Here is a 27,953-nt window from a genome sequence, read left to right on the forward strand (position 1 = left end):
GCTAGTTGCTATGCTGTAAGCCATTATTGTTATTTTTCTATTTAGTTTTGTGATTTCTAATTGTCAATTTTTTATTTTTTATTTTTTATTTTACAAAGGCTTGAATTGTCAACTATATCTAAACTATTCGTCTAAGATTACATCTTTTATTGTTTGTATTGTTCTTCCATCACAAAATATCTATTTTTATTCAAAACTATATTAACAAATATTCTGAAATGTATAGTGTTTTGACTGTGTGTGCACTGTGGACTGAGGGACATTCGACTTTCACAGTAAAATTTCTTAGCTTTGAATGCTTAAAATGAGGGTATTACTGTCTTTTCACGTGAAGTAAAATTACTTTTTTCCCCTTTGATTGAAAAAATTAAAGCCTTGGATTTTAGTATTTTTCATATGTTGCAATTAAAACATGAGTTTACTCTTGTAAATGACAAAAGACCATGCATGTATTTAGTGGTGTTTTTTTTTAGTTTAATGTGGGTGTCCGGGTCAGTTTACGCGTACCTCGACTAATGTAGTGTTTTGATTCTTGCAAAGTGATTTATTTGTTATATACAAGTTACTGAGAGATGTTTTAGTAATTTTATATTGATTTTAACAGTATAGGTATCATATTGACCTTAAAAAGTGAAAAGCAATAACTTTTGGTGTAGGGGCCTTATAGTAATTTTAATTTTTTAATTAATAATGGAATTATTTCGTTATCTCTACCATTCAATTTGTTAACATTGACTTCCGAGCTTGGTTGTCATTTTCTCATGATTTTTTTTGTTATTATTGTTAGTCCTTGGGGTATTTTTATTTTTTTACAAATTAATAAACAATATAATTACTTAATTATCCTTGTTATTTATTTTTTTTACCCTTGTGTTAAGGGCTTGATTGCAGTTTCTAATTATTTTTTTATTATTATTGTTTAATTCTAGAGGCATTTTCAGTTTCGTTCAAATTAAAAAGAGAAATCTACTTGCATGTGCCTTGCAAGTGTCAACCGCTTCACCGTCTTTGAACGGCACATGCGGATGACTTTGGTAGTGGAAATCATCACTCTGTTGCATCATTAGATTCGTCTCGACATCCTATATCTCATTAGGTAGTGCATGTATGGTGGTTATGGCTGGTTTGGCTCTAATTTGCTTTTTTTTCTTCTTCAAATTGTGTGTTGATCATGCAAAAAATTACATCAACCCTTCAATTTATTTTTTCTTTTGATTCGGCCCTTCTTTTCTTAATTGCAATCGTTTTATTTACATTGATTTTTTATAATTGGATTTTATTTTTTATTTCATCCCTAGTGGTTTGATGACCTTCAATTTATTTTTTCTTTTGATTCAGCCCTTCTTTTCTTAATTGCAATTGTTTTATTTACATTGATTTTTTATAATTGAATTTTATTTTTTATTTCATCCCTAGTGGTTTGATGTTGTTAATTTTTTTTTATCATATTTGATCATCATTCTTTTAATTGCTATTTTTTTTAGTTTTGAATCATTTTCTTGATTGAATTGTTTTTCTTTAATTCCATCCCTATGCATTAATTTTCATTTAATTTTTATTTTGAATTTGGTCATAATTCTTTTAATTGCTATTTTTTGAATCATTTTTTTAATTCATTTGTTTTTTTCAATTTCATCCCAAAACACTTAATTTCATTTGATTGTTATATCGAATTTAGTCCTAATTCTTTTAATTGCTATTTGTTTTGTTTTGCATTGTTTTTTTTTTCTCGATTTCATCCCTCAATATTTATTTGTTGAAGAATCTTGTTTCTTTGTTTTTCCGGGTTTGCTTTTAATAGGGTCACCCCGGTCTCATAACCCGAGTCATAGATCTGACATATTAGCTAAAGTCAACTTTGATTTTTTTTAAAAGCATTTTTTACAAAAAAAATTTTCAAATTGGACGATTAAATTGAAAAAGAAAAGGAAAGAACTTCAATAAAAAAATCAAAAGAATGAGGGATAAATTGAAAAAAAAAGAGCATAAACTTTGATTGAAGGACAAAGTAAAAAATAATTAAAACTTTGACAAAAAAGCCAAAGGTTAAAATGAGAAATCAAAAAAATAAGAATCAAATTAAAAAAAAAACATATGACAAATTATAATTGAAGAACTGAATTGAAAATATACAAAACTTTTGTAAAAGGGTCAAAGACAAAAATAAGCCATAAAAAACATAAGGACTAAAATTGAAAAAAAAGAAGAAGGAGAAGAACACAAGACAAACATGTAGTTACGTTGGGAGAGATAGGAAAGAAGGAAACAGAAAAAAAGAAAAAGAAATGTTGATCGGTGATAAACCGTCCATCAACCACAGTCATGCGCCACACCAAGACAAAAGGAACGTAGTGGTGCTTCTAAGAAAACAGTGGAAGGCCAGGTTTCAAAAATTGGTGGCGTCGTATGCACCGTCTTTTTCTATATCTTCCCATCATATTAGCAGATGTTCATTCTTTATATTTTGTTAATGTGTTCGGCCTTGTATAATAATTTTTATAGCGTGAGTTTATTCAGTCAATCTTATTTGTATTTATCATTTAAGTCATGAGTTTTTCAAAATTGATTTATCTTTTATTTATTTAAATAAATAAATTTAGTAAACACAATCAATGAATATCTTATTTTTGTAGTTTCTTTTTTATTTATTGTTAATGACTTTTTATTTATTTACATAAATAGTTATCGATTTATTTAGTTAGATAAATGCATGAGATTTTCAATTTATATTCTAATTTTTTTATGTAAAAAAACACATCTAAATACCCTGCATATCTGGTATTTTTTTTTATAAAAAAATTGTAACCCAAGGTGAAATATGAGTTAAATGGCCAGTAAATAACTAGAATTCAAGATAAAAGTAAAAGGTTGGTCCTTTGTTTTTTCAGTGTATGCACACAAAGTAGTCCATCAACATGCATATTTGAGTATATTTTACATTTTTATTGTTTGTGTATAGTTATTTCCTCGCAACATACATGCTTAGATTCAAAACTATATGAATAACCTTGAATTCAATAACCTTAAAATGCTTTTTTCTTTGAGTAGTCCTATCTCTACTTTGGAAACAGGCTGCCTCGAGCTAAGGGCAGTTTCCTCCGTGAGCGTTGTTGTTCGGGACCTGGGGTCTTTCAAGGGTTCTCAGATCTGCGTTTTCTCAACAAGAATTTTCCCCGACGAAAGAAAAAGAAAACAATCATTGCACTGTCAAATGATTTTCCTTCCTCTTCTAGTCTTCTCCAAATCAGAATTTAATACTTTGATCCTTCCTCTGATGTAGACTGTACCTTCTGCAGACTAATTAGGTCGTTTGGTACTGTATCAGGGCAGTGTCGGTCCATCTGTCTTCAACCGCAGTGCAGAAATGGGGGGAGCTGCATTGGGCAACACCAGTCTTTTCTTCCAGGTGACTATTGAGCCAAAGGACCTCCAGCAGAGCTTGATTAGAACGTATGATCTTGTTTATCCCTTCATCAACAATCCAAATTGTAGCGAAACAGACAGCAGGTCTTGTCTTCAGGCGAACATGCAAGCAAAAACAGGGAACATGATGCCATTGTTTCATGAATATACTTGTATTTGAGAGAGCCTTTGCTGCTGCAGTCCTCAGACAGACAAAGAAAGAAGCCATAACGGTTGGCTTGTCTGGACTCAATTCCTGTCTAGCTCGTAAGCTTCCAATTCTGGGCTTGAATAACGCGTGCTCTTACCAATGGGCTTAGCTGTGAACTAATTTGTGGAAAAGATTTTACAAAAAATGTTTTTTTATTTGTTTTTTCATAAAGTATTTAAAAATCAATTAATACATTATTTTATAATTAATTTATAAAAGGTATTTTCATATTACCAAAATATTTTATGAAATAATTTACTAACAATACGCTACCCAACACCCCCCGGCCCCCACTTCATTTCTCTACCGGTATCTTCTTTACCATCATTATTATTATTATTATTATCACTATATTTTTTTTCTTTTTTCTTTTATCACTTACCAAGCATATATTAACACGAAAAATACATTTCCGTGAAGAACACCTCTCTCCCAGTTTATCAGTTGAGTTGGTACGAATTTGATGGAGCAATCCAGACCATAAATTTTGACTAATTTGAGCCATGTAGCACCGTTGGATCAAGCGGGACCATATGAACCATGGGTCCAAGCTCCAAGGGTGGAGAAAAATAGGTCCAAGTCATAACATTTAGGCCACCTGTCACTACAAATCAAGAAACCCAGCCCATTGCAACTACAAGCAGCTTTCTACAAGGAAAAAAAAAGGGAATAAGACGAAACCTTTACGTTAATACGTGCTAAATAATTGGTACATAGATTAATTTCACCGCGCTTCGTTCTTTTCTTATACTTCCCAGATCTGCCAGTCATTGTAATTTACCTGCAATCTTTTTTATTAATTTCAAGATTTTTATCAAGTTTTTGGAACTCATTTTCTTGAAGAAAGAGGGATCAATTCAGTGAATATTAATAATAATCTTATGGAGAGTGATGGGCAACGGTCCGTTTCTTTACGGTTGAACCGGAGAGGTGGAGACTACCGTAGCAACAACGATAATAATCAAACACCATCAAATAATTCTAAAGGTAATCACTATTTAATCACATGGGTTTGTGTTCTTTGTGATTTTGGCAGTAAGGGGTTTTGTGTTTTTGTTTCAGTCCAGTCTGATGGTGGTGTTATGGTGAAACAGATGGTGGAGGTTTTTTTAGTGCTGGGAAGTTGCCAAGTGATTATCCTGTGAAGATAATTTGGAAGAGAGGATTTGTTCGCTTGGTTCTTGTTGCCGGCATTCTTTGGATGTTACTCATTCTTGCTGTCTTATCATTTCATGTTTGGTCTTGTCAGTCTTCTTCTGTATTCTTTTCAGGTAAATGTTTTACCAACATTTTTAAGTCCTGCTACTCGTTTTTTGTGTATTTACTCATTGTGATTCGCGCGCTTATACGAGGTTAGTGATAAGGTGACTTGTTTTTTCTTGGATTCTAACAATCTGGGGAATTCAAGAAATTGGTAGATGCAAAGTTTCCCATTATAGGAGTGACACCTTGTTCAAGAATTGGATGGGATATCTGTATTGTTTTGGCCAACTGTTTATGTGAACATGATGATGCAATCCTGGTATTTGCGTTATACAAATTTGTGTTATGTGGTTTGATATGATATCGGTTATGTTTGGCATGCAGTTATCTGTAATAAAGAAAGCAAGGTATACAACTTTTTAAACACGTGGGGATTTGTGCCGCAGCAACATCGTAAGAATTATAGCAACATCTGTTCCTTGAAGTGTTGATCGCTATGTGGTTGTTATAATTGACACTACTTGCCTCTGAATCTTTAGGTTGTCCGATCCCTGTCATCGGTAACCCTGAAAGAATAGTTATTCCGGAGGGAAGAACTCATGACCAAATTGTTAAAAACATTTCCTATGTTATGGAGGATGAGGATGGGTCTCAGTCATCCCCATTATTTGGAGGACGTCAAAGCTGGAAACAAAGAGAGAAGAGTTTTAATTTAAGTTCTTCCATGAAGGTACATACATAAACACTCATTGTAAAGTCAATTTTGTTGTTAGTTTAGTTCCTTATTCCTGACAATAGCAAATTAATCTTCGATGTTGATTTTATGATGATGGAGGGAATTGGATGTTTTTGGATTTTATGTGAATCACATTCTCACAACTAGTGGAAGACTGGAAGTTGAAATTTTCTGTTACTTATGGCTGTCCTTCAGTGAATTTAATTCTGTTTCTTATTTTTAAATGTGCAATCTGCCTTTCAGGTGCATTGTGGATTTATGCATAATGGTGGTGCAGACATGGATCTTGTAGATATTGAATATGTCAAGAACTGTAGGTTTGTGGTTGCATCTGGAATTTTCGATGGATATGATGTACCTCACCAGCCTTCAAATATAAGCGAACGTTCTAGGAAACTCTTTTGTTTTCTCATGGTGGTGGATGAGATCTCTCTTGATTTCATAAAGGAAAACGTTACTGTCAGGGAGGACCATAACAGGGGACGATGGGTTGGTATTTGGCGTCTTATTCTGCTGAAGCATTCACCTTATGACGAGCCTAGGAGGAATGGGAAAGTTCCCAAGATTTTAACCCACAGATTATTTCCTCAAGCACAGTACAGCATCTGGATTGATGGTAAAATGGAGCTGCTTGTTGATCCATTACAAATTCTAGAAAGGTACTTCCTTGCATGGTTAATTTACAGGTCACGTCTTTTAGTCCTGTCATTTTAATCACAAAGGTGGAGATGAAAAGTAAATGAATTTAAAACTTGAAGGTTAGCCTTTCTTTTGTTATAGTGCTATCTTACAGCATGAGCGAAATATATGTTGTCTGTTAAATAACCCTTGAAGATAAACTCTTGCTGACAAGGTTTATGGGTATGCTATGATCCCTTTGTTTCGCCACTATCATTGACACACGTGCGTGTGCACAAGCACATGTTTCTGTCTGTGAATATAAAAGGAATCGGTAACAGGTAATTTGAATGGCCTTTGATCTGCAGATACTTATGGCGTGGGAAGAATACGTTTGCCATTGCTCAGCACAAACATCATCGAAGCATATATGATGAGGCTGATGCAAATAAGCGGAGGAAACGTTATGCCCGACCCCTCATTGATCTCCATATGAAAATATATTATTATGAGGGAATGGAGTCCTGGAGTCCGAAGAAAAGCAGTGTTAGTGGTAAGAAGAGAAATCACAACTTCTTTAATCCTTTATTTTGTTGCATTTCTTAGTTTTTTGGGGTGACACTTGTTCATATGATTGCTAGTTCACTTGCTAGTTATAACATTTTACATAGGAGCAAATGAGCGCACAGACGAGGGCTGTAAAAGTGATAATCATGGTGATTTACACAAGTTTTTCTCGTCTATTTATTGATGTTGGTAAATGCAGATGTGCCAGAGGGAGCTATTATCATACGGGAACATACAGCAATGAGTAACCTGTTTAGCTGCTTGTGGTTTAACGAGGTCAATCTCTTCACACCAAGAGACCAATTGAGTTTTGGCTATGTTGTGTACAGATTAGGAGGTGCATTCAGGTTCTTTATGTTTCCAAACTGCGAGTACAACTCACTTTTTGTGTTGCATCCACACACCCGAGAGCATTCATCCAAAGTAGAGTGGGTAAAAAGTATAAGCGAATTTAAGGGGAACGGTAGCAGTATGAAGGAGAGCAGAGGCGGGTTAGGCCTGTGGACTCCTTATCCTGGGGATCTCAGTTCAGTTGTACTGCCAAAAGTAGCAAGAACATCAAAAGCAGGCTGAAGTTAATCCTTTTGACACTTTTAACATTATTGATCTCTTTTATTAATTAGCCCCTAATACATTATTAGAGAAAGAAAACCAATGCCTAGCCCAGTTCTGTACATTATCTGTGAAAGAAAAGGAAATGTCGGGTGCTTAATTTTTGTATCCTGTAGGTTCTAGAAATCTGATTACCTTTTAAAATCACTCTGAAAAAAGCCTGAACACCTTTTGAAAGATTGTTTTGTTGTTCATGGTTTGTGTCCTGCCAACTTCTTTTAATAAACTTTTCCATATTAAAGACATTATTATCAAGCAATACCTTGCTCTTGGATTTCTTTTTACTGTCCTTTTTTAAGCCTCGCTTTTAGACGAATGATCCTTCTGCCGATGGCTCCCTTGGCATTTCCCTTTCAGCCTAAAGCTAAGAGCTTTGTACGAGTTGCAGTTCCCTTTGTTTTTACCATGATTGATTACGATCCTTGAGAGTCTAATGGATCATTTCTGTCAGTGTGAAGCATGCGCGCGTGAACCCATTGTGTGATTTGCAGTCGGTAGTAGGATCACACATGGCTTGGATCTGAGACTGCGAGCAGCATGGCTATCTGTCAGAGAGTTGAGGCCGCGAGATGTGTAGCATACAACAGTCGTGAGAAAGCTTTCCCACTGGCAGTCCAATGGAGGAGCAGTCAAGTGAAAGCAGATGGTCATGCTCACTTCCAAGGCTGGTCTGTTAAATGACTTTGCAAGGACACAGAATGTATAACAAAATCTGACATGGTTAATAAATTAAGAAAATGTTGCTTGAACAACGTCCATCTTGCCGCCAGATGGTATCCATTTTTTGGGTAAATCGCAAATTAAGAAAACCATACATCATCGAACCTTGTTAATTGTAACATTGATCATAAGATGCTGCTGAAACAGGAAAGAGAATCACGGGAGCGTGAAATTATTGGCTCTCTGTGCTTTGTTTGAGAAAAAAATTGTTGAAATAAATAAATAAAACGCTTGATTTCCTATATATATATATATATATAAAAGGATAGGCTTACAAAATAAAATAAAAAAGGCAAAAAAAGAAGCATCACATAAGGCCAGGCCCTAACTTTACTATAAGTCCCACGACTGGGCAAGGGGTATCACCATGACCAACTAATAAATAAATTACAGGGTAACACAGTCCTCAGTTTTTTTGGTCTTTTGACGAGCCGGACACCTTCAAATTCGTGACCCAAATGGGCACACTACCTTATTATTTCTGAAGAAAAGGAACTTTAGACAGATCAACTTCTTATAGCTCATAGAAAGAAAATAATCAAAGACTACAAACTTCTTTTCTCAATTGGCTGCATCTCGGCTGTAGAACTGGTCGAGGGTCTTAGCAGGTATACGGTGGAGTAGCTCACGGGGAAAGATGCGGAGCAGAGTCCATGCCAAATCAAGTGACTGGAAGATGTTGCGGGTGTCATAAGCTCCTTGAGCGACGAATTTCCTCTCAAATTTGTCCAAGAACTCTAAATATAGCTGTTTATTGAAGAGAACACATGTTAGTTCCCGTGAATCAAATAATTATAAACATAGCAGCAATACTGTGTGAGAACAGGGGAGAGTAATGACCAGATCTTCAGAAGAAAGAGCTTCTTCTCCAACCACTGCTTTCATGGCCTGAACATCCTTCCCAATAGCATAGTTTGCATACAGCTGAGAGATAAAGAAGTTTTGAATAAAATCAAAGGTTAGACAGCTTAAAATGGGACAATAAACTAAAAACCAAGCAACAATGGTTAACAAATCAGACCTGGTTGGACACATCAGAATGGTCCTTGCGAGTCATTCCCTCACCAATGGCACTCTACAATGGTAATCAATGACACAATTTATAATATGCCTATAATATGCCTTGTACCTTCTAATTGGTTATGAACCATCTAGCATATCAATCCTTGATGTATTGAGAATTCAGAGAAGATTCATCCTTACCTTCATGAGACGAGACAAAGATGGGAGGACGTTGATGGGAGGATAAATCTGCCAATCAAAATGGGTCAACATTCAATCAAAAGCTCCTACATAGAGAAATCTAAGTTACCTAGGACCCATGGCATGTTGTAAGACAGCTAAGAGAAACGATTGATCATGTGTCCTCTGAACTTGCCTGCCTATTTTGTAGCTGCCTGTCAACATAAATCTGTCCCTCTGTGATGTATCCCGTAAGATCAGGGGTGGGATGAGTTATATCTGGTCAAATAAGAAAATCAAGTTAAAGAAAGTGTTCTTGTTCAAGGAAAGAAATACGGGATATTCAGTGTCGTCTGAGAATACATTACCGTCATTTGGCATAGTTAAAATTGGAATTTGGGTGATGGAGCCTGTTCTTCCTTCAATACGACCAGCTCGCTCATATATTGTTGCCAAATCAGTGTACATATATCCCGGATAACCACGCCTTCCAGGTACTTCTTCTCGGGCAGCAGACACCTGGAATGGCAATCGATAGTTTTTGTCACACAAACACAATAACATGAAACTTGAATATCTCATAATGTACCTGGTAATATTATAATTTAAACTGTTAACTGTCTGAATTTCAAACAAACTGAACAGCTGACAATTAATACTCCAGAAACAAGCTAGATATATTGAGCAATAGACCCACAAAAAATATAACAATAGATATTTATGCATGCAAGTAAATGCTTCTAATGTATGTACAAACTCAGTAAGATACATTCTCCCATATGTTGCTTTAACTCACCTCACGAAGAGCATCAGCATAAGAACTCATATCAGTTAATATGACAAGAACATGCTTCCCACATTCATATGCCAAATATTCTGCAGTTGTAAGAGCAATACGAGGTGTGATAATACGTTCAATTGTAGGATCATTTGCCTGTATGACACATTAAGAGAATCAAATTTCAGAAAGAATTCATGAACGGTACAAGATAATAAATTACAACCTCCAGTCACAAAAAATTACATGTTCAAGAATACAACAAAAACAAGGTTCAAATGTCAAAGCAAAAGTTTACCAAGTTTAGAAAGAGGGTCACTCTTTCCATTGACCCATTTTCCTCAAAATCACGTTTGAAAAATTGTGCAGTTTCCATGTTTACACCCATAGCTGCAAATACAATGGCAAAATTTTCCTCCTCCCCACCCTGAAAGTTCACATGGCAAGTTAGTAACCTAATTACAAACTTTAGTTAAAAAGAGCTGAGAAAGAAATGTCAACCAAACAACTACCTAAGTAACAAGAAGCTCCTATTTCAAGGCAAAAGAAAACAGGGAATTGAAGTAATAACACCAGCGATGCCTAACTACTGCACATGCAATTTGATTTGGCACTTAAAAAAATCAAGGAATTCTACTAATATAGTTAACTCAACAGCAAAAGAGCTTTTGAAGTAATTTTTAAGTGTGATATAATCGCAGTACACATTAAATTTAAATTCTTCTGATGATGCTACTATCTCCATTTGAAAATATGTTTTATTTATTACAATGTCTCAAAAGAATATACTGTCAAGGCTCCATTATACAGGAACATTATTCAACCATGCATGTAACAGTTATTTCACTTAGCGGGAACAGGGTTGTGAGTCTAATTCTAACTGTGCAATAAAGTGTGGATGTTACCTCAAGAAGATTGTCAGACTTCTCCAATCGCTTTACCAAACCTGCTTGGCGACATATTTGAGCAGCTATTTCATTATGGGGAAGACCAGCGGCAGAAAACAGAGGGATCTTCTGTCCTCTAGCAATAGAATTCATGACATCAATTGTCGAAATCCCTGTCTGAATCATCTCCTCAGGATAGGTTCTTTCACTAGGGTTGATTGAACTCCCTGCAGAAGGCATAACATATAGTAAAGGGCCGTTAATATTATTAACTCTAAAAGTGTCAGCAAGCGACATATATTAATAAAGACTGTTCACTTCAAAAGATTGCCTACCAGATATATCCAAATAAGCTTCAGGCAAAATAGGAGGACCATTATCAATAGGCTTCCCAGAACCATTAAAAATGCGGCCAAGCATGTCCAAGGAGACTGGAGTTTTCAAAACCTACAAAAAAGGCCAGGGAAAGTAAGTGTATCAATAGTGTAGACCTAGACTCCAAGGAAACTACTATGATAAAATTTAAAATTTAAAGGGTTACATTATGCAAAGATGTAAATGGCCATACACTAACTTCTCTATTAGTAATGACTTAAGAGGCATATACTAAAATCCAGCGCAAGCAATATTCCACATCAGAAAAAAAATCAAATATCAATATCAATTTGAACTTTATCCTTGAAATTTACAAGTCCTAACTCCTAACCTGCTGAAAATTATGAAATACATGAATTTATGTACTTGCCTCAGTGGTAAGGCTCAGCCATGTTTCTTTAAGATATAAATGCAATTCATTCTCTACTTATATTTCACCCCAGAAGCTATTTTCTGCAGATTTTTCCCAGAAGAACAAGTTATAATTGAATTTCTAGCAAAATGAGATCTAATTATCTGGTAAAAGTTTGTTTGCTGGCATGCAAACACGTTAGCGTGCAGATAGTTTAAGCAGCTCAAAGTACCTGCTAAAATCTCCAACATTTAATTTGCAGCGTTTAACAAGTTCAAGGCTCATTAGCATGAGCAATTGCAATTGTTTCTTTGATACGAAAAATCAAGAACTTTTTAAAAGTAAAATAATAATAAATAAGACTTCATACCTCTCCAGTAAATTGCACAGTTGTAAACTTGTTGTCAATGCCAGAGGTTCCTTCAAAAACCTGGCCAAGAAAATACCGTGTAAAAAATGCCTTCAGCCTTTAAAACAGGTGCACTTTTTTTCACACCACAATTGATTAAAGATTCATTATTAGTTGCTGACCCAAAGAAAAGATCCACTACAAATTAAGCTAAAAGCATCATCTTGAAGTAACTCAATTTATAACAAATCCTTCTACAACTGGACACACGACCACGACACAAACTTAAAGTTTAGCAATTTACTTTAACCAGGAAAGAAACCAACTTATATCCAACCTGCAGACACAAAGAAAAAAGATGGAGAATGCTGAATAGCAATCACCTGAACAACAGCTTTCTCCCCATCAACTTCCAAGACTTGACCACGTCTGGTTGATCCATCGCCCAAACGAATATTAACAATCTCTTGATATTTGGGTCCCTAACACAGTGAATCAAACAATGCACCAATCAATAAAAACTGAAGCAGCACCATAGTGTTTAATAAAACAAACAAATTATCCTGATTATTTCAATCAAGAAAACAGAAGTATTTACCTTCACTTTTTCAAGTATAACAAGAGGTCCAGCAACTCCAGAAACAGTTCTATACTCTGTAATACATCAAACAAAAACTTTAAGCTCATGAAAACAACCCCCTACCACCTCGATCATTGCCCTTAAAACACTCAGCAAATTTAAATTAAACAAAAAATCTGTATCTTCCTAACGGATTTCCTCCCATCCCAAACATTTTTATATATTTCACCGGTCCATTATCAGTTTCAATTCCATTACAATTCACATGATATATCCGAACCAAATTTGTTATTTATTACCATCGAACAACACTACACAAATATAATAGGTAGAAAAATGTGCAAAACTTACCCATGCCGATCTCGAGCGTTCCCTCCTCCATATCGTGATTGTTTGTTTCTAAACCCATTATCAACCTTCATCCACAAAAAAAAAAAAAATCAAATTAATTCCAATACATTAATCAAAATACACAAATTTAATTTCCGTATAAAAAACAGAAACGTCATTAACATTCAGCAACTAAATACCAGTTGACCTAAAAATTAAAAAAGAAAGCTTTTCAATTTCAAAATTTGAAATCCACAGCAGGAACGGATCAATAAATATAACAATCTAATAAAATATCCAAAACTTCCCTACATTTTCTTAGCCAACAACAAACAAAGCTTAATCAATCAGAGACACCGAAATAACTCACTCACTGCTCAGCATCAAAACCCAACCAGACTAACTAACTAACCAACTAGATTGAAATATTGAAGAGCATCAAAAACGAAAATTCCAATTCTCTGCAATCGATTCTATCAGTAAAAAATAGATGAGAGATTTTTATTGATTTATTGATTTATTTATGAAATGATAGTGAAAGGAGAGAAATGAAAATTTTGGATCTGAAATGGAGACGTACCTTTTTTTTTTTATCTGGCTCTGGTACACAGCGAGAGAGAAGAGAGCGATAGGGGGAGAGGGGAGGGGAAAAAACGAGCAAGCTGAGAGATCTGATTAATTTTGATTTTTTTCTTAAATAAAAAAACTTTGTTTTATAAGAAATTATTGAGAGGATGACTAAAGTAGTTATTTATTAATAATGGTAATAAGGATAAAAACCCTTCCTCCGGATTTACTGTGGTGGGATCTCATACAGAGGGCGTCACGCGAGACTTGCAAGAGATAAAAAGAGCGCGTAAATTTTAGTTCAGTTTAACCCTTATAGATTAAAAATTGTTCCACTTCGTTTCATGTAGTCTCAATTTACCCCATGGTGAATTGAGGGTAAACTTGGTATTTGCATTCTCGATTGCCAGGGCCTCAATGCCCATCGACAATGGAATTCAAGTTAGGGCATAATATTAATGAGTTCTTTTCTCTTTTTTTTTAGGGGCCGGGCCTCTACCAACCTCCCATGTCTCCCTTGGTATTAGATTTTTTTTTTTTTTTTTTATAAATCCTGATTAATATAAAAATAGCTAGTTTGTAATTGCAATATTAAATTAATAGTGGCGGTGAAGAAAGATGTATTTAATTGACGAACGAGAGAAATAATAGTTGTAAATAACATGATGGAAAAAAAGAAAATCTTTGAAATAAAGCTTTTTTTAAAAAAAATAATGGATTTTTTAAATATAACTCTCCTCAATTCAAGAACTACATATGTACAATCACACTCATTTGAAAATAAATTTTCCCAAAATTCAAAGAAAAAGCCACCAAAAGACTTTTAGGGGTGTTGTGAATGTGGTGTTTTTTAGTAAAAATTTATTTTAATATTAAGACATCAAAATAATTTAATAATATAAAAAAAATTAGAAGGGGTTCTATAGTATTTTAACATTGCACATAAAATTTTTGAACAAATGTTAAATTTTTGTAACACAACAATTTTTGTTTTACTAAGTGGGATTAAAAAGGTTTATTAACTCAAAATTTATTTATTTTTCATTTCTTGATCCCACATGTGAGAATGTTCACATAATTAATGCAAAATCCATGTTATTTTTTATTTCTACAATATTTATTTATTTTTATTGTTAATAGTAAGCATAATTTTTACATTTTCTGAGACTTGATATGAAAAATGATCTTGGTTATTGGAATCACTCAATCAACTCATATATTACAAAATTAAACTGCATTAATATTTTTTTCAAAATGATATTTTTTTTAAAAAAATCTCTTTAATGTTGACCTATTTGAGTCACAAGGCAACCAATTAGGTTAATTAAGTTCAACTCAGTCAATATCTTTTTTAATTCAAATTGAAAATCAACCCGAGCCATAGTTTTTCATGTCAATTCATTGGGCTAAGCCAAGTTTAAAAACTATGGTGTAAAGTGTAAAGTCTCAAAAATTATGGCATACACGTTGAACTTGATGCTACAATAACACTGCATGAACTTGAAGAACTATGAGAGATCAGTGCAACATATTAGTATATTCGAATGAAAGGTTCACTGGAGGAAATAATCAGACAGTGGAAATTGAGAGCTGAACTCCTTAAAGTTTCTGTTAAGGTTTCTGAGAGCTTGGATATGAGGTTCATCTTCATCTAGTGAAATTATTTTAGCATAATTTCCTTCTCCAAGAAAGTCTACCACTCGGTTGGCACCCTCCAGTCCAGTCACGTAAGATTTTTCCTGTTGGAAGTAACATGTAGAACCATACAATTAAAATTTTGTTTTTTTTAACCCACTCAAGGCAATCAATTTAATCAAAAAGAGATAGCACCTGTGACCATGATCCGTGCCGCGAAATAATCCAATCGCCAGCCATGAACAAGTTCGGGAAAGATGTAGATCCACGCATCATATATTTGTATGAACCTGCGAGAGGAAAAGTTGGATGAGATTAATGGAAAAAAAGGAAAGGTTGGACTTGATGCAGAAAAGATTGTTGAATCTTAATGAAGCAGAAAAGGCCTATCAAACAGTGTCTAGTGCGAAACAAGATGTTATTAGCCTGCAAAGCTCTTAGAAAGCTACCTGGAAAGAAATGTGTCAAGGATTTTGGAAATCTGGCAATTTCCACATTGGTAACATGAGCTACCTCAAAGTCCTTGACGCACTTGGAGAGATAAGACATTACTTTTGTAGCTATGTATTCGTCTTTGAGCAGTACCAACTCATTACCATGATACTGCATATGAAAAGTAATCAAAATAAAGGTACGCATCACCTCAGACAAAATTTGTTAAAGATCGTATCCTTTGTTATAGAATAATACTCACAAAATCAGCTTGGACAATTGTTACAGGACTGTTCCTATGCTCATCAAAAAGTTCATTCAAGTTAAAGAAAGTCCACCCAGACGAATCATCAAAGGAAGAGCAAACATTCCTTGCAAATGGAATCCTGATCTGCTCACACAAGTCAGAGTAGAAAGGTGCAAGATTTTTTAAGTACATAAGCATAGACTTCAAGAAAAATGGAGTTGTCTAAGTATCCATGCTTATCATTATAAGTCGTGTTGGTGCAAAAATGTTGCATTTAAGCTAAACATGTGGTTAATGGCGAGACATGATGACCTTTATTTGTCTATCTTATAATACATGTTGGCACTTCATTCTGCATATAAGCTAGAATTTAAAGTTCTAGATACCTGAATGCTTCATTCATTATAAATAAACCAAGAAAATAAACTAACGTTTGCAAAAGTAAACTAGTTTTGGGTTTTAGATGGTTCATATCTTTATTTGAATGAGAAATCCAAAGAGAAAAGACATGTAGGATTATCCCTGGACATACCTTCTTGTCTAGCCAAAGTTTAGTGGAGACCAAATCACTGGCAGCCAGGTTTAAAACCTTCAGAAACTCCTCTCTTGTATTTAATGCTGCACTATATAAGACCTAATTATCGGTTAAAATAGGTTTATAATCCAAGGTGAAAAATGTTTCTCCATTGAGTGTCACATTTATCGATTTAACAATTGAGTAAAAAAACATGTACATTGAGCTGAAAGTTCAACTAATAGTGAAAATTTGAAATCAAAGGTGAAAAAAGTTACGGAACAACAAACCTATTCTTAGTGAGTTCCTGGACCGTGGAAATTCCAACAGCCAAAATAACTGCATCTGCCTTGTATGTCTCATTGTCACAAACCACGTCTGAAATGCAACCTGTTTCCTCATCGAATGAAAAATCTATCACCTTTTTACTGTCCACAAATTGACAACCTTTATTACTCATCAACTCTATCCATGGATTGAAAATCCTTTCTTTGACTGACCCGCGACACCATACCATATCGAGATCTCCCTATAAGCATCCAAATAAATGATATTTGTAAAATTTATATCAAGAAAATGAAAATAACACACAATGCAGAAGTACCATAATCATGCAGAAGTAATACCATATTGATGCAGTGGTATGCAATAATACAATAGTATATGATGCAAAAGAGATCAAAGAAAAAAAATTAATACAACCTTTCTAAATTTTACCTCGCGGCCAATAATTTGGAATTGTATTTAACTACATCGTTCATCAGACAGTGATACACTGTTGCAGCTTAGGTAGTGGCGGAGCTAGAGTTTTTTCAATGAGGGGGCAAATTATTAACAAATACTATATTATATAGATATGCATTAGAAATCAATTCAAAACACATATACTAATTCATATCAAGTAAAATTAGTTTAAAAATACTTTTAAACTGAAAAAACTTACATTATAATTGTTCTCTTCGAGTTTTTATATTTTGGAACCGCTTCATAATAGCTTCATTATCAATCTTATCGAAGATATCTTTCTCAATGTATATAACCAAACTATCATTCATCCACTTATCTCCCATCGTATTCCACAATCTACTCTTGACAATATGCATAGCAGAAAAAACTCTCTCCACTGTAGCAGTTGCAACTGGTAGAAGTAATGACAATTTGATAAGCATATATACTAATGAAAATATCAAATTCTTCTTTGTTTTTACCATTTTCTCTACAAGACTAGCAATACCTTCAATACCAGAGAACTCATCATCATCACGTAGATCAATAATATATGTATCAAGTTGGTCACCAAGTACCATAAGGTCTACTATAGAGAATTCATTGGGATAAAAAAGAGCAAGGCGAATAAGCTTTTCTTTATTGAAAGTAGAGAAAGAGTCACTTGGATTTAAACATACCACACAAAGAAGTAACTTTGTACTCGTCTCGGTAAAATGATCATCCAACTCAGTAAGTTGCATGTCAATGATATTGTTGAACAATTCATAACGAAAATGGTGTAGGTTTGTAATCCCTTGAGATTTTCGCCTTGAACGCCCACGAAGGTTGTACTCATCATCCATGTTTAGAATATCAATATCATGTTTGATGCAAAAAGATAACACTTCTTCCAGTAAAGATTCCCAATCATTCTCTCTCATCATTTTGAATCATTCCTTTGATGTTTTCAATAAACTTATATCATTTTCTATGTCTTGATCTTTTCTTTGTAATGCTTGTGAGAACTCATTAGTAACTGTTAGTATCCTTCTTAAACAATGAAGCATAAATACAAAATTAAATGATTCCATAATATCTGTTAAAACAATTGTTTTTGTTCTTTGTTCTTAGTTCATCCCATCCTTCCTTATAATCTCAAGCACATCAAGAACTGATGAAAACATTGCAAGTAGATGAATAATTGTAACATAGTAGGAGCCCCAACGGGTATCACCATATATTCTAAAAGAAGTTTCTTGATTCAAGCCTTGTCCACTAGAAATTTCTCCATTTTCAAGTCCTTCAATAATTCTAGCATATTGTTTTTCTCTAATCACCCCATCCTTTTGCATGATGCTCCAACTATGTTTATAGTGCTAAAAATAAAATTAAAGACATCTCCAACTTCATTATGTTTCTTTATAACAACCACAAGAGTCAATTGAAGTCTGTGACCAAAACAATGTATATAATATACACTTGGATTGCTATTTACAATAAATGCTTTCAATCCATTGAATTCACCTGGCATGTTACTAGATCCATTATATCCCTGACCATGCAATCTTGATATGCTTAGCATATGTTTAGAAAACAAAGCTTCAATAGCTGCCTTGAGTGAACTAGCAGTTGTATCCCACACATGTTGAATACCAAGAAAATGTTCAATTATATGTCCATTATTGCCTACATATCATAGAACAACTGCCATTTGTTCATTGATTGATATGTCACGTGACTCATCAATTAAAATTGAAAATAATGAGTCACCTAGATCTTTAATAATCACATTTGTAATCTCCCCTGCAGCAGCTTGAGTAATGTCTTTTTGAATATCTAAAGAAGTCAATTTATTATGTTTAGGAGCTTCACTAAAAGTAACTCTTTTAATAGCTTCATTATTTCTGAAAAGGAAATGCAAGAGCTCTAGATAATTTCCTTGGTTGCTTAAACATTCACATTCATCATGACCATGAAATGGAAGTCCTTGGTGCAACAAAAAACGAGCACACTCTATTGAAGCATTCAATCGAGTTCGATAATCACTTTGACTCTTTACTGTTTGCTCAGATAACAAAGTCATGATACTTTGTTTTTCATTCATCAAATTCTCATATTTTATTCGAGCTGCATTGTGACTACTATTAGACTTTCCAATATGAAGATCAAATCTTTCCTTTTTTTCCAATTTGAAAACCCATCACCTACAAAAGAATCAACACCCTCTTTTGAAGAGATAACAATACAAGCAAAAGACACCATCTTTGGCTATGTTGTACTCTAACCATGTTGGGTATGCACCAAACGAAGCCGGATTAAAGCGTCGTAGTGTTGATATATTCCCAAATTGTTTTTAAGGAAAATCACAGTGTTAAGGTTGGCAATGACCTTTTTGTAGATAAGCTCTTCGGATTGCATCCCTATCATTTATATGGTATTCATAAATTGGTCTTCTTAAGCCAGGGTCAGTAAGGAGAGTGTCAGAGTTGATTTCAATGAATTTTCTTTGAACTTGATTGAGTTACATGACTCAAAGCTTTGATTGACTCTTTATCCTCAATGGATTTACGCTTGAAATACTTGTCTAGTGACATGTTAATTTAATATGAACATGCTGGATTTTTTTTATCATCATTAGTGTCTGCATAATAATTAACACAACTACACAATAATTCACTGTTAAATAAAAGTCAGTTGAGTTACACAATAATTCTAAATCTTCCATATGAAATTCATAGCAAAATACACATCAATTCATCAAATCAAAACCTATTTCAATTCATATCTATATGTATATAATAAGTATATTGATTACATTATACTTAATCATTTCTAGATATTTAATTGAGGAGCAATGCCTAGTGTATGTGTAAGAGGAATAATTCTTGAAAAACATGCTTTCTACTTGATATTTTACTTACAAACAAAACATGTGAAAAATATTAAATTTCAATAAACTAATCTGCTAATGCAAGAGATGTCAAGAATAGTGGTTTTGCATGAATATTAATTGATTCCTTTATAATAAGAAAAGAAACATTTAATTGATTAAATTAGCAAATTTAAACATTTATTTTGAACATATTCATACCAAAACCCTTAATTATCATAAACCCTAATATTTTTAATAACTAATTATAAAAGAATAAAATTAAAATTAAACAATGAAATAAATATAAAAAATAAAGAAAATTTACCTAATATATAAAGCAAAAGGCAAAAAAAAATTAATTGCTTAACTATACTTGATGAGAAATTTGCATATTGAAGAGGCAGAGAACAATAACTCATGAAAAGAACAAAGCGGCGCAGCAGCTCATGAAAAGAACAAAGCGGCAAAGACAGGGAACAAAAAATACTCTTTGTTAATCAGGGGACTCCATATTTTTAAGCCGGTCCCTATTGATTTGATATAGAAACAAAAGGGAGAAAGGAAAAATTTGTGGAATGAGCTGTGTGTGTGTGTGTGTGTGTGTGTGTGTGTGTGTGTGTGTATAAGTCAACAATAATAAACAATAATAACTTCAACTTTCCTTCCCTACAGTAACAATTCCCTAAACTAATATATTAATATTTTAACATAAAAAAAGTTAAGGGGGCAATTGCCCCCTTTTGTCCTTCTATGGCTCCGCCACTGAGCCTTGGCTATGGAACCGAGCAAAGCTTGCATGAAATAGGCCTGGTGGTCTCTTTAAGTTAAAGGGTAATGCTGAATGACATTGTTATTATTGTGAGATACACTATTTATAACTAGGATTGATTGTGTTTACCTTCTGGCATATATAAAATTCTTTGTATTTACTGTAATACAACCTTTAAAAGCAATGTTGTAGAATGATAACTCTAAGCTTTTGGCTTCCAATCTTATTCTTGTCTCACGGTACCAGAGCTTTTGCATGTCAAAAGAAAGTGCAACCAACACAAACAAAACTCCTAGTCAATTGAGAGGAAGAGATAACCAAACACAACCCTCTAATGATCCTTGTTCACTATATTTTTGGCATCCCTTAGATAACCCGGGGACTACTCTCATGACTCGTGTTCTCAATGGGGATAATTACCTACATGAAAGAGAGCCATAAAGAATGCTCTCTACGGAAAAAAAAAAGTTTTATTGATGGATCTTTTGAGAGACTAGAATAGACTGCATAACAATATACAGTTAGGACAAATTGCAATTCCATGGTTATTCCATGGATTTTCAATGCTTTATCATGAGATTTGCATGATAATATGGTTTATGCTAACATTACAAGAGAGTTATGGCTAGAATTATAGGAGCATTTTTTTCAAGTGAACGCTGCACGCATGACATGAACTCAAGAAAAGATCTACATGCTTCGTCAAGACAACGAAACAATTGATATCTATTATTCCAAGTTTAAGGCTCTTTAGGATGAACTCCAAATATTTGATATTATTCCTTAATGTCACTGGTACTGGAAAAGAATTTCCAGCAGTTAAAAAGAGAGGGAAGGTGCTTCAATTTTTCCTTAGTCTAAATGATTCTTTCAAGACGATATGTTTCTAAATCCTAAATAGTGAGCTTTTATTATAATTAAGTAAATTATATGGCATGATTTTTCATGAAGAAAGATAACAAGCAATAGCATGGTCACATCTTTCTATCATAGAAGCCACTACACTTACTGCCACTTCAAAACTCAATAGGAGACATAACAGATTTTAGAAGCAATATGAGCATTGAAATTATTCAAATCATACACAAATTAAATGCTATTAGCTGATAAGGTATCAATTAGGTTGAAAACAACAACATCGCAGTGATTAAAAGAAACCAAGCAAGCCTGCAACCTGGAAGTTAATGAACCATGTATATATTGTGAACTCAACTGATTCAGGGGGAACAACAGGACTGAGTGATGGCTCAAATATTTCACTCATCTCTGGTCTTACTATGGAACAATATAATCAACTTATGTGTTTTCTAAATTGTGGTTCCTTGAGCCTCGTTAATCATACTGGTAAGTCTGATAACATATAGGTTATTGACAATGATGTCTTTAACCATATGGTTGGTTCCAATTAACTTTTTGATAAAAAGCTTGCTATTTCAAATCATGTTCTAGTTGGTTAACCTAATAGTAATAAATTACTTACCACTCATATAGAAGATATTGTCATAACTCCTCTTCTAAAACTTTAAGATGTTCTTTGTGTCTTTGGTTTCTCCTGTACTCTATTGTATGTTAAAAAGATAGCTAATAAATTGTGTGGTCCTTTTTTTTGTTGATTTTTATATCTTTCAAGACCTCAAAACGTGAAGGCTGATTGGAGTAGGTAAGCTTCAAAATAAGGTTTATCAATGCTCTTTTAATAACGGTTCTTGTGTTGCTCATTCAGCTTCAAGCATCAAGGATGCAAGTTTATGGCATCAATGTTTGGACCATATTTTTTTTTCTCATTTAAAACAAATTCCTCTTATGAATAATGTTATTTTTAAAGATTCTGTCTGTGACATATGTCACAAGTCCAATCAAACTCGTTTGTGTTTTCCTAAAAGTTCAAATAAAAGTTTAAGGTGTTTCTTTTTAATTCATTATGATGTTTTAGGATATTATCAAACACCATCTTTCTGTGGTGCCTATTATTTTTTAAGTATTGTTGATGACTTTCTAGATGTACATGGGTTTACTCAATATGTCAAAAATCTAAAACATCTAATTTTTTTACTTTATTTTGTAATATGGTTCAAACATAATACAACCTTCTAGTTCCAACGATTAGGAGTGATAATAGAAGGGGGAGTTTACCTCTCATAAATTCAAATAATTTTATGTTTTAAGAAGCATTGAATTGCGCTCATACCCCACAACAAAATGGATTGGGGGAATGCAAGCATCGTCATATTTTTGAAATGGCTCATGCTTTTCGATTTCATAAACACCTCCCTCTTAAGTTTTGGGGTGAGTGTGTTCTTACAATTATGTACTTGATCAATATCACTCTCTCCCCATTCCTAAATGGAAAAACACCATCTGAAGTGTTATTAGGTAAAGCTTCTACCTATAACCATCTTCATGTCTTTGTATCTTCGTGTTATGCTCATAATTATTCTAAGTCATATGATAAAATTGATCTGCGTGCCTTTCGTTGTGTTTTTCTTGGTTATTCTTATGGTAAAAAATGTTAAAAAATCTATGATTTGAATACACACAAATCATTCATCTCACATGATGTTATTTTTTATGAGCATGTGTTTCATTTCAATTCTAATCATGATCAGGATACCAATATCATTGTCCTTTTACCTTTGTTTGAGTCTCATATTGACAATGTAGTTGAGTCTATATCATCATTGCCAAACTCCACACCTAATTTTCATGCTAGAAATACTTCTCCACCCATTGAGCAAGTCATGCATGTTCCTGCTTCTCTCAAACCCAGACGTGAACGCCAACTTGCGTCCAAACTCTAAGGTTTTGCCTTTGAGCTACCATCTTCAATAAATCCCTTTGCACTTGCACTTCCAATAACTAACTCAGGTATTGCTTACCCCTTTTCCTTTATTATTTCATATACATATTTTTCACATTCTCACCAATCCTTTTTAGCAGTCATCACTTCCCTTGATAAGCCTTGGACATAGTCCCAAGCCATTAAAGATCCTAGATGGCAGCAACCTATGCAAATTGAAATTATTGCTCTTGAGACTAATGTTACTTGGGACTTGAAGCACCTACTTCCTGTAAAACATTTCATTAACTCCAAATGCGTTTATAAAATCAAATGCAATGTTGATGGGACTGTTGAGAGATTTAAAGCTTGACTTGTCACTAAGGGGTTTACTCAGGTTGAAAGAATTGTTTATATCGACACCTTCACTCTAATTGCTAAAATTACTAGTGTTCGTTGCCTTTTAGCAGTGGCTACCAGTGAAGGATGGAAATTGCATCAACTGGTTGTCAACAATGACTTCTTACATGGTGACTTAAACAAGGAAATTTATATGAAAATACTCATGGGCTTCTACAAACCTTGTGATACTCATGTGTGCTGCTTGCACAATTCTTTATATGGTATCAAATAGGCTTTCAGGAAATGGTTCCATAAGTTCCAGACTTTCTTGGTTGATCTTGGTTTCCAACAATCAGGTGCTAACCATTCTCTATTCATAAATGGAAGAGACAATATCTTTATTGCTCTCCTAGTATATATGGATGATGTTATTGTGGCTAGTTATGATTCTAATCAAATTTCTAATCTTAAAAGAACACTTACATGCTTAATTTCACATCAAAGGTCTTGGTGTATTGAAGCATTTTTTAGGAATTGAAGTTGTTCTCTTCTCCTAAAAGCATTATTCTTAAACAAAGTACTTATGCCTTGGATATTCTTCAAGAAAAGGGTCTTCTAGCTAGCAAACATATGCACTTCCCTATGGAGCAGAAGCTTAAACTCCAACTTGATCTTGGTAAACTAGTGGCTGACCCATGTCAATATCAACGACTCATTGGGCGATTACTTTATCTGACTGTCACGTGGTTAGACTTGAGCTACTTAGTTCAAGTTCTAAGTCAGTTCATACAAGATCCACGACAACCCTATCTTAATGTTGTTGTGTGCATCTTGCGTTATATTAAATTGTCACCTAGCCAAGGTATATTTCTTCCTAGCACTAGTTCTTTACACTTACAAACTTATTGTGATTTAGATTGAGCTAATTGTCTTACCACTCGTCGATCCACCTCTGGTTATGTTGTGTTTCTTGGTGATTCTCCTGTTTCTTGGTGATTCTCCTGTTTCTTGAAAATCAAAGAAACAAGTCATTGTTTCTCATTTCTCAGCTTAAGCAGAATATAAAACTATTACATCTATGACTAGTGAATTCATTTGGCTTCATACTCTTCTTCAAGACTTACAAGTTGATTGCTCTTCTCTAGCTCATCTTTATTGTGACAATCAAACAACCATCCTATATTGTTGCAAATCCTGTTTTTCATAAACGAACTAAACATATTAAAGTTGATTTTCACTTAATCCGGGAATATGTTCAACACAATGGCATCCCTACCTTTGATGTTTCTTCTACAAATCAACTTGTTGATCTTTTTTACTAAGGCTTTGGGTCATGATCAGTTCATGCGAGTCCTCATCAAGATGGGAATTTCAGCTCTTCATTCTCCGACTTGAGTCCTTATAACTAGGTCCTTTCTGGTATATATACATTTATTTTAGCTCCTAGGATTTCTCCTAAAAATCCTCTGTATTTACTACTTTAAAGGCAATATTGTAGGATCAGAATTCTAAGATTTTGGCTTTCAATCTTGTACTTTTCTCAGTTATATATGAGTCTCCTGACGTTTATGTGGGTGAAAAAAAAAAACTGATAGTATATGAAATTGGTGCAATTGCATCTATTTTAACGACACATTTATAAAACTGATAGTTTATGAAATTGGTGCAATTGCATCTGTTTTAACGGCACATTTATCACACTATCGAGCTTTAAGATTTGATAGCATTGAAGAGCCTTTAAATAAGAACGACAAATCCACCCACGTTGGCACTAAAGAGGAAACCAAGTTGTCATACCTGATGTGAAATGGCCATGAACTGCAGCATTCCAAGTGCAGCAGCTGCACTGCATTGCTCTAGCGGAGCACACAAACCCACTTGAAGTAATGACCCAAAAACATCCTGATAAAGTCTTTCTGAGAAGCCAGCCTGTTTGAGAAGCTCCCTTGTAGTAACTGATCAGTAAGCTTCTAAATGAGTCATCTCAACCACATGCTTGAAGTAGTAGATGTAAAAATCAAATTTCAAATGTTAGAAAGCCACAGTTATCATCAAGATCCTTACCTGAATCATATTTCCTCCAAGCCGTGTCAGTGTTGTCGAAGTCAATTACTGCAAGAAGGTAGAGATAGATAATAAGTGGAAAGAAAATTACAAAAAAAGTAACAAAGCACCTTTAACAGAGTCTCCCAAGTATCAAATGCATGTTCGAACAGGATGTTGTACCTGCGGCCATTAGAGGAACAGATGTTAATCTATCCACCAATGGGAGCCGATTGAACTGCAAATATGTTGCCAGATCAAATTTTTCAGGAACTAAGAAATTTTTTGTGAGTGAGAAATAAGACATAGACACAACACAAGACATACTTGAGTATAGAATAAGGTTCCTAATGGTGCAGGAAGTTGAGGCCGATCTTGGAGAACAGGAAATTCAACCTGCAGAATGATCCGTGGATTTGTTGAGACATACCAAAGCCACTTGACTTGAGCTTGCAAATTTGTCAATAAGGAGTGAAATTTTTGGAAACTTTTCTCCTCTCTGAACATTTCAAATAAGTCTAATTACCTCTAGTCCCTCTTTTGAATATTGTGCGGACTGCAACCAATTAGTAAAGGGCTTCATGCCCAGTTCGTCAACAAGGCTAAATATGTTTTTGTAGGGATACCAAAAACCTAAATATAAAGCAGAAACTAGATATTAGATTTCAAATTATGAGAGAAAAATTAATGTCATAATTTTCTCATACTGTTGAAACACAACGTGGATGTGACACAGTTGAAGAAGAGATATGACAGGCTCACAGACCCATTTGAATGGTCTCTTCTACATCCTAATCAAATTCATGCATCTAAGACTAGGAAGAAGAAAAACAAAATCAACAGTGTTTATATAACTTCATAAAAAGTTCATCCATGAAGCAGCAAAGTTCCTGCTTAGCAAATCTCATTAGAGACCCTGCCTGCCTGCAATTATCAGTTTCTTCATCTCTTTTAAATATGAGCCAAGGGATGTAAGCATCTAGTAGGATGAAAACGTGGAACAACTGACTCCAGAAAAGGAAAAGATAATTAAAAGGGAATTATGCTGTACCGTGGATACCAACATCATCAGGATCACCAAAATCATACCCATCTCCAAGAACAGTAACGTCAAATCCCTGATCAAAATATCAGTACTCCATATTCAGTACTTTAGCTTTAAGATCTCAATTATAAGTTTTTATTCACCAAAACACGAACAAAGATAGAGATTGAGACAGGGAAAAAAGACCTGGTTACAGAGGTGGTATGCAGCACCAAGACCAGCCCAGCCTGAGCCAACAATGACTACCTTCCTTTTGTTGTTGTTGTACTCTCCATTACTGGCATGGATTTGTCGAGTTGCTGCTTTGCGAGAAAGCCCACTTCTACTTTTATCTCTACATCTTGTGTTTGCAAACACATAAGATGTGAGAGGGAACCTACAACAGCCCAGTAACATCCTTTCGCTTTCCCTCCCTCTGTCAACAGTTTTCAACTGCTAGTCATTTAGCTTCCAGGAAGCACAAAGTGCCCAGTTTATATGGTCCACCCTATCTTGAGCATGAATGGTACTTACTAAACTAGTACTGTCCAAAGGGAGATACAGAGATTTGTCCACTGTCCTTGCCACAAATGTGATATCAGGATAAAGAAAAAAGGGAAAAAAACGGTGAACCACACACATCCATACATTGAAGTGTAAACTGCAGAACTTAAAGCAGAAGAAGCAGTTGGTATGCAAGTTTGACAGGGTGTGGGCAATGACCATCATTAGGAGAATGGAGATACATCTAATCATTCTTGGGGAGTAACCAAAAGGACCAGTTGTCTATTTTTGACATGGGAACATATATCTTTTGATAAAAAATAAATTTTTGTTCCATTTTTTTCTTCTTTAAGTACAAACAAATTGATAAGAAAAACCTTGAACATGCTTCACCACTAATCAAAACACACAAATAAATACAGCGAAAAGACAAGTACTTTATGCTTGAGAATTTGAGCTCTTCATGCCAATTAACAAATAACACATCCAGTTAGCTGTGTGGTATTATTCTCTATTGGAGTAATGATTGAATTGATAGCAAAGTAATCACAATACAGAGACATACAAGGACAGAGGAGGCTAACTTGAGGCATAAGTTCACCAACAAGTTTTAAATCT

General features: G+C 34.3%; 3 protein-coding genes across 9 annotated transcripts; 1 reads left to right on the forward strand and 2 right to left on the reverse strand.

Moving 5' to 3' along the window:
- The first annotated feature begins 4,267 nt into the window (after positions 1 to 4,267).
- LOC133699475 (probable hexosyltransferase MUCI70) lies at positions 4,268 to 7,608 on the forward strand. Of its 3 annotated transcripts, none has more exons than XM_062122712.1 (7): positions 4,268 to 4,600; positions 4,708 to 4,884; positions 5,201 to 5,269; positions 5,356 to 5,546; positions 5,796 to 6,211; positions 6,539 to 6,723; positions 6,937 to 7,608. In XM_062122712.1, the coding sequence occupies exons 1-7, from the start codon at positions 4,495 to 4,497 to the stop codon at positions 7,308 to 7,310; spliced, it is 1,518 nt and encodes a 505-aa protein (XP_061978696.1). In that variant the 5' UTR covers positions 4,268 to 4,494; the 3' UTR covers positions 7,311 to 7,608. The 3 variants fall into 3 exon arrangements, with proteins under 3 accessions (XP_061978696.1, XP_061978697.1, XP_061978698.1); XM_062122713.1 differs by having other exon boundaries at positions 4,270 to 4,600; positions 4,676 to 4,884; XM_062122714.1 differs by having other exon boundaries at positions 4,270 to 4,600; positions 4,681 to 4,884.
- A 764-nt stretch (positions 7,609 to 8,372) lies between these two features.
- Positions 8,373 to 13,636, reverse strand: LOC133699476 (V-type proton ATPase subunit B 2-like). Of its 3 annotated transcripts, none has more exons than XM_062122716.1 (15): positions 13,483 to 13,636; positions 12,924 to 12,988; positions 12,591 to 12,646; positions 12,376 to 12,474; positions 12,014 to 12,073; positions 11,252 to 11,363; positions 10,935 to 11,143; positions 10,328 to 10,456; positions 10,048 to 10,185; positions 9,620 to 9,770; positions 9,448 to 9,530; positions 9,273 to 9,320; positions 9,091 to 9,144; positions 8,910 to 8,993; positions 8,373 to 8,816 (listed from the first exon to the last, which is right to left on the reverse strand). In XM_062122716.1, the coding sequence occupies exons 2-15, from the start codon at positions 12,979 to 12,981 to the stop codon at positions 8,631 to 8,633; spliced, it is 1,467 nt and encodes a 488-aa protein (XP_061978700.1). In that variant the 5' UTR covers positions 12,982 to 12,988; positions 13,483 to 13,636; the 3' UTR covers positions 8,373 to 8,630. The 3 variants fall into 3 exon arrangements, with proteins under 3 accessions (XP_061978700.1, XP_061978701.1, XP_061978699.1); XM_062122717.1 differs by having other exon boundaries at positions 12,924 to 12,989; positions 13,486 to 13,605; XM_062122715.1 differs by lacking the exon at positions 13,483 to 13,636 and adding an exon at positions 13,273 to 13,301.
- A 1,306-nt stretch (positions 13,637 to 14,942) lies between these two features.
- On the reverse strand, positions 14,943 to 27,948 carry LOC133699474 (uncharacterized). Of its 3 annotated transcripts, XM_062122710.1 has the most exons (14): positions 27,901 to 27,916; positions 27,039 to 27,406; positions 26,859 to 26,925; positions 26,334 to 26,440; positions 26,135 to 26,203; positions 25,991 to 26,045; positions 25,829 to 25,876; positions 25,562 to 25,719; positions 16,588 to 16,826; positions 16,316 to 16,406; positions 15,799 to 15,927; positions 15,554 to 15,707; positions 15,300 to 15,394; positions 14,943 to 15,208 (listed from the first exon to the last, which is right to left on the reverse strand). In XM_062122710.1, exons 2-14 carry the CDS (start codon positions 27,246 to 27,248, stop codon positions 15,023 to 15,025), a joined length of 1,608 nt encoding a protein of 535 aa, XP_061978694.1. In that variant the 5' UTR covers positions 27,249 to 27,406; positions 27,901 to 27,916; the 3' UTR covers positions 14,943 to 15,022. The 3 variants fall into 3 exon arrangements, with proteins under 3 accessions (XP_061978694.1, XP_061978693.1, XP_061978695.1); XM_062122709.1 differs by having other exon boundaries at positions 27,039 to 27,948; XM_062122711.1 differs by lacking the exons at positions 25,991 to 26,045; positions 26,135 to 26,203; positions 26,334 to 26,440 and having other exon boundaries at positions 27,039 to 27,948.
- Positions 27,949 to 27,953: the final 5 nt, after the last annotated feature.

This window comes from Populus nigra, chromosome 7 (genome assembly GCF_951802175.1).
Source record: "Populus nigra chromosome 7, ddPopNigr1.1, whole genome shotgun sequence".
Lineage (NCBI taxonomy): Eukaryota > Viridiplantae > Streptophyta > Magnoliopsida > Malpighiales > Salicaceae > Populus > Populus nigra.

What these genes read in the sequence shown, in the direction of transcription:
- LOC133699475 (XM_062122712.1), top strand. Translation starts at nt 4,495, where the DNA reads ATGGAGAGTGATGGGCAACGGTCCGTTTCTTTACGGTTGAACCGGAGA. An exon ending in ATTTGTGCCGCAGCAACATC is followed by an intron (nt 5,270 to 5,355) that starts GTAAGAATTATA and finishes CTGAATCTTTAG; the next exon opens with GTTGTCCGATCCCTGTCATC. An exon ending in GAAGAAAAGCAGTGTTAGTG is followed by an intron (nt 6,724 to 6,936) that starts GTAAGAAGAGAA and finishes TGGTAAATGCAG; the next exon opens with ATGTGCCAGAGGGAGCTATT.
- LOC133699476 (XM_062122715.1), bottom strand. An exon ending in CTGTGCAATTTACTGGAGAG is followed by an intron (nt 11,364 to 12,013) that starts GTATGAAGTCTT and finishes CCTTTTTTGTAG; the next exon opens with GTTTTGAAAACTCCAGTCTC. An exon ending in GGCAGCTACAAAATAGGCAG is followed by an intron (nt 9,321 to 9,447) that starts GCAAGTTCAGAG and finishes TTTGATTGGCAG; the next exon opens with ATTTATCCTCCCATCAACGT.
- LOC133699474 (XM_062122709.1), bottom strand. Translation starts at nt 27,248, where the DNA reads ATGTTACTGGGCTGTTGTAGGTTCCCTCTCACATCTTATGTGTTTGCA. An exon ending in TGATGATGTTGGTATCCACG is followed by an intron (nt 26,441 to 26,858) that starts GTACAGCATAAT and finishes CTTTATATTTAG; the next exon opens with GTTTTTGGTATCCCTACAAA. An exon ending in GAACCTTATTCTATACTCAA is followed by an intron (nt 26,046 to 26,134) that starts GTATGTCTTGTG and finishes ACATATTTGCAG; the next exon opens with TTCAATCGGCTCCCATTGGT.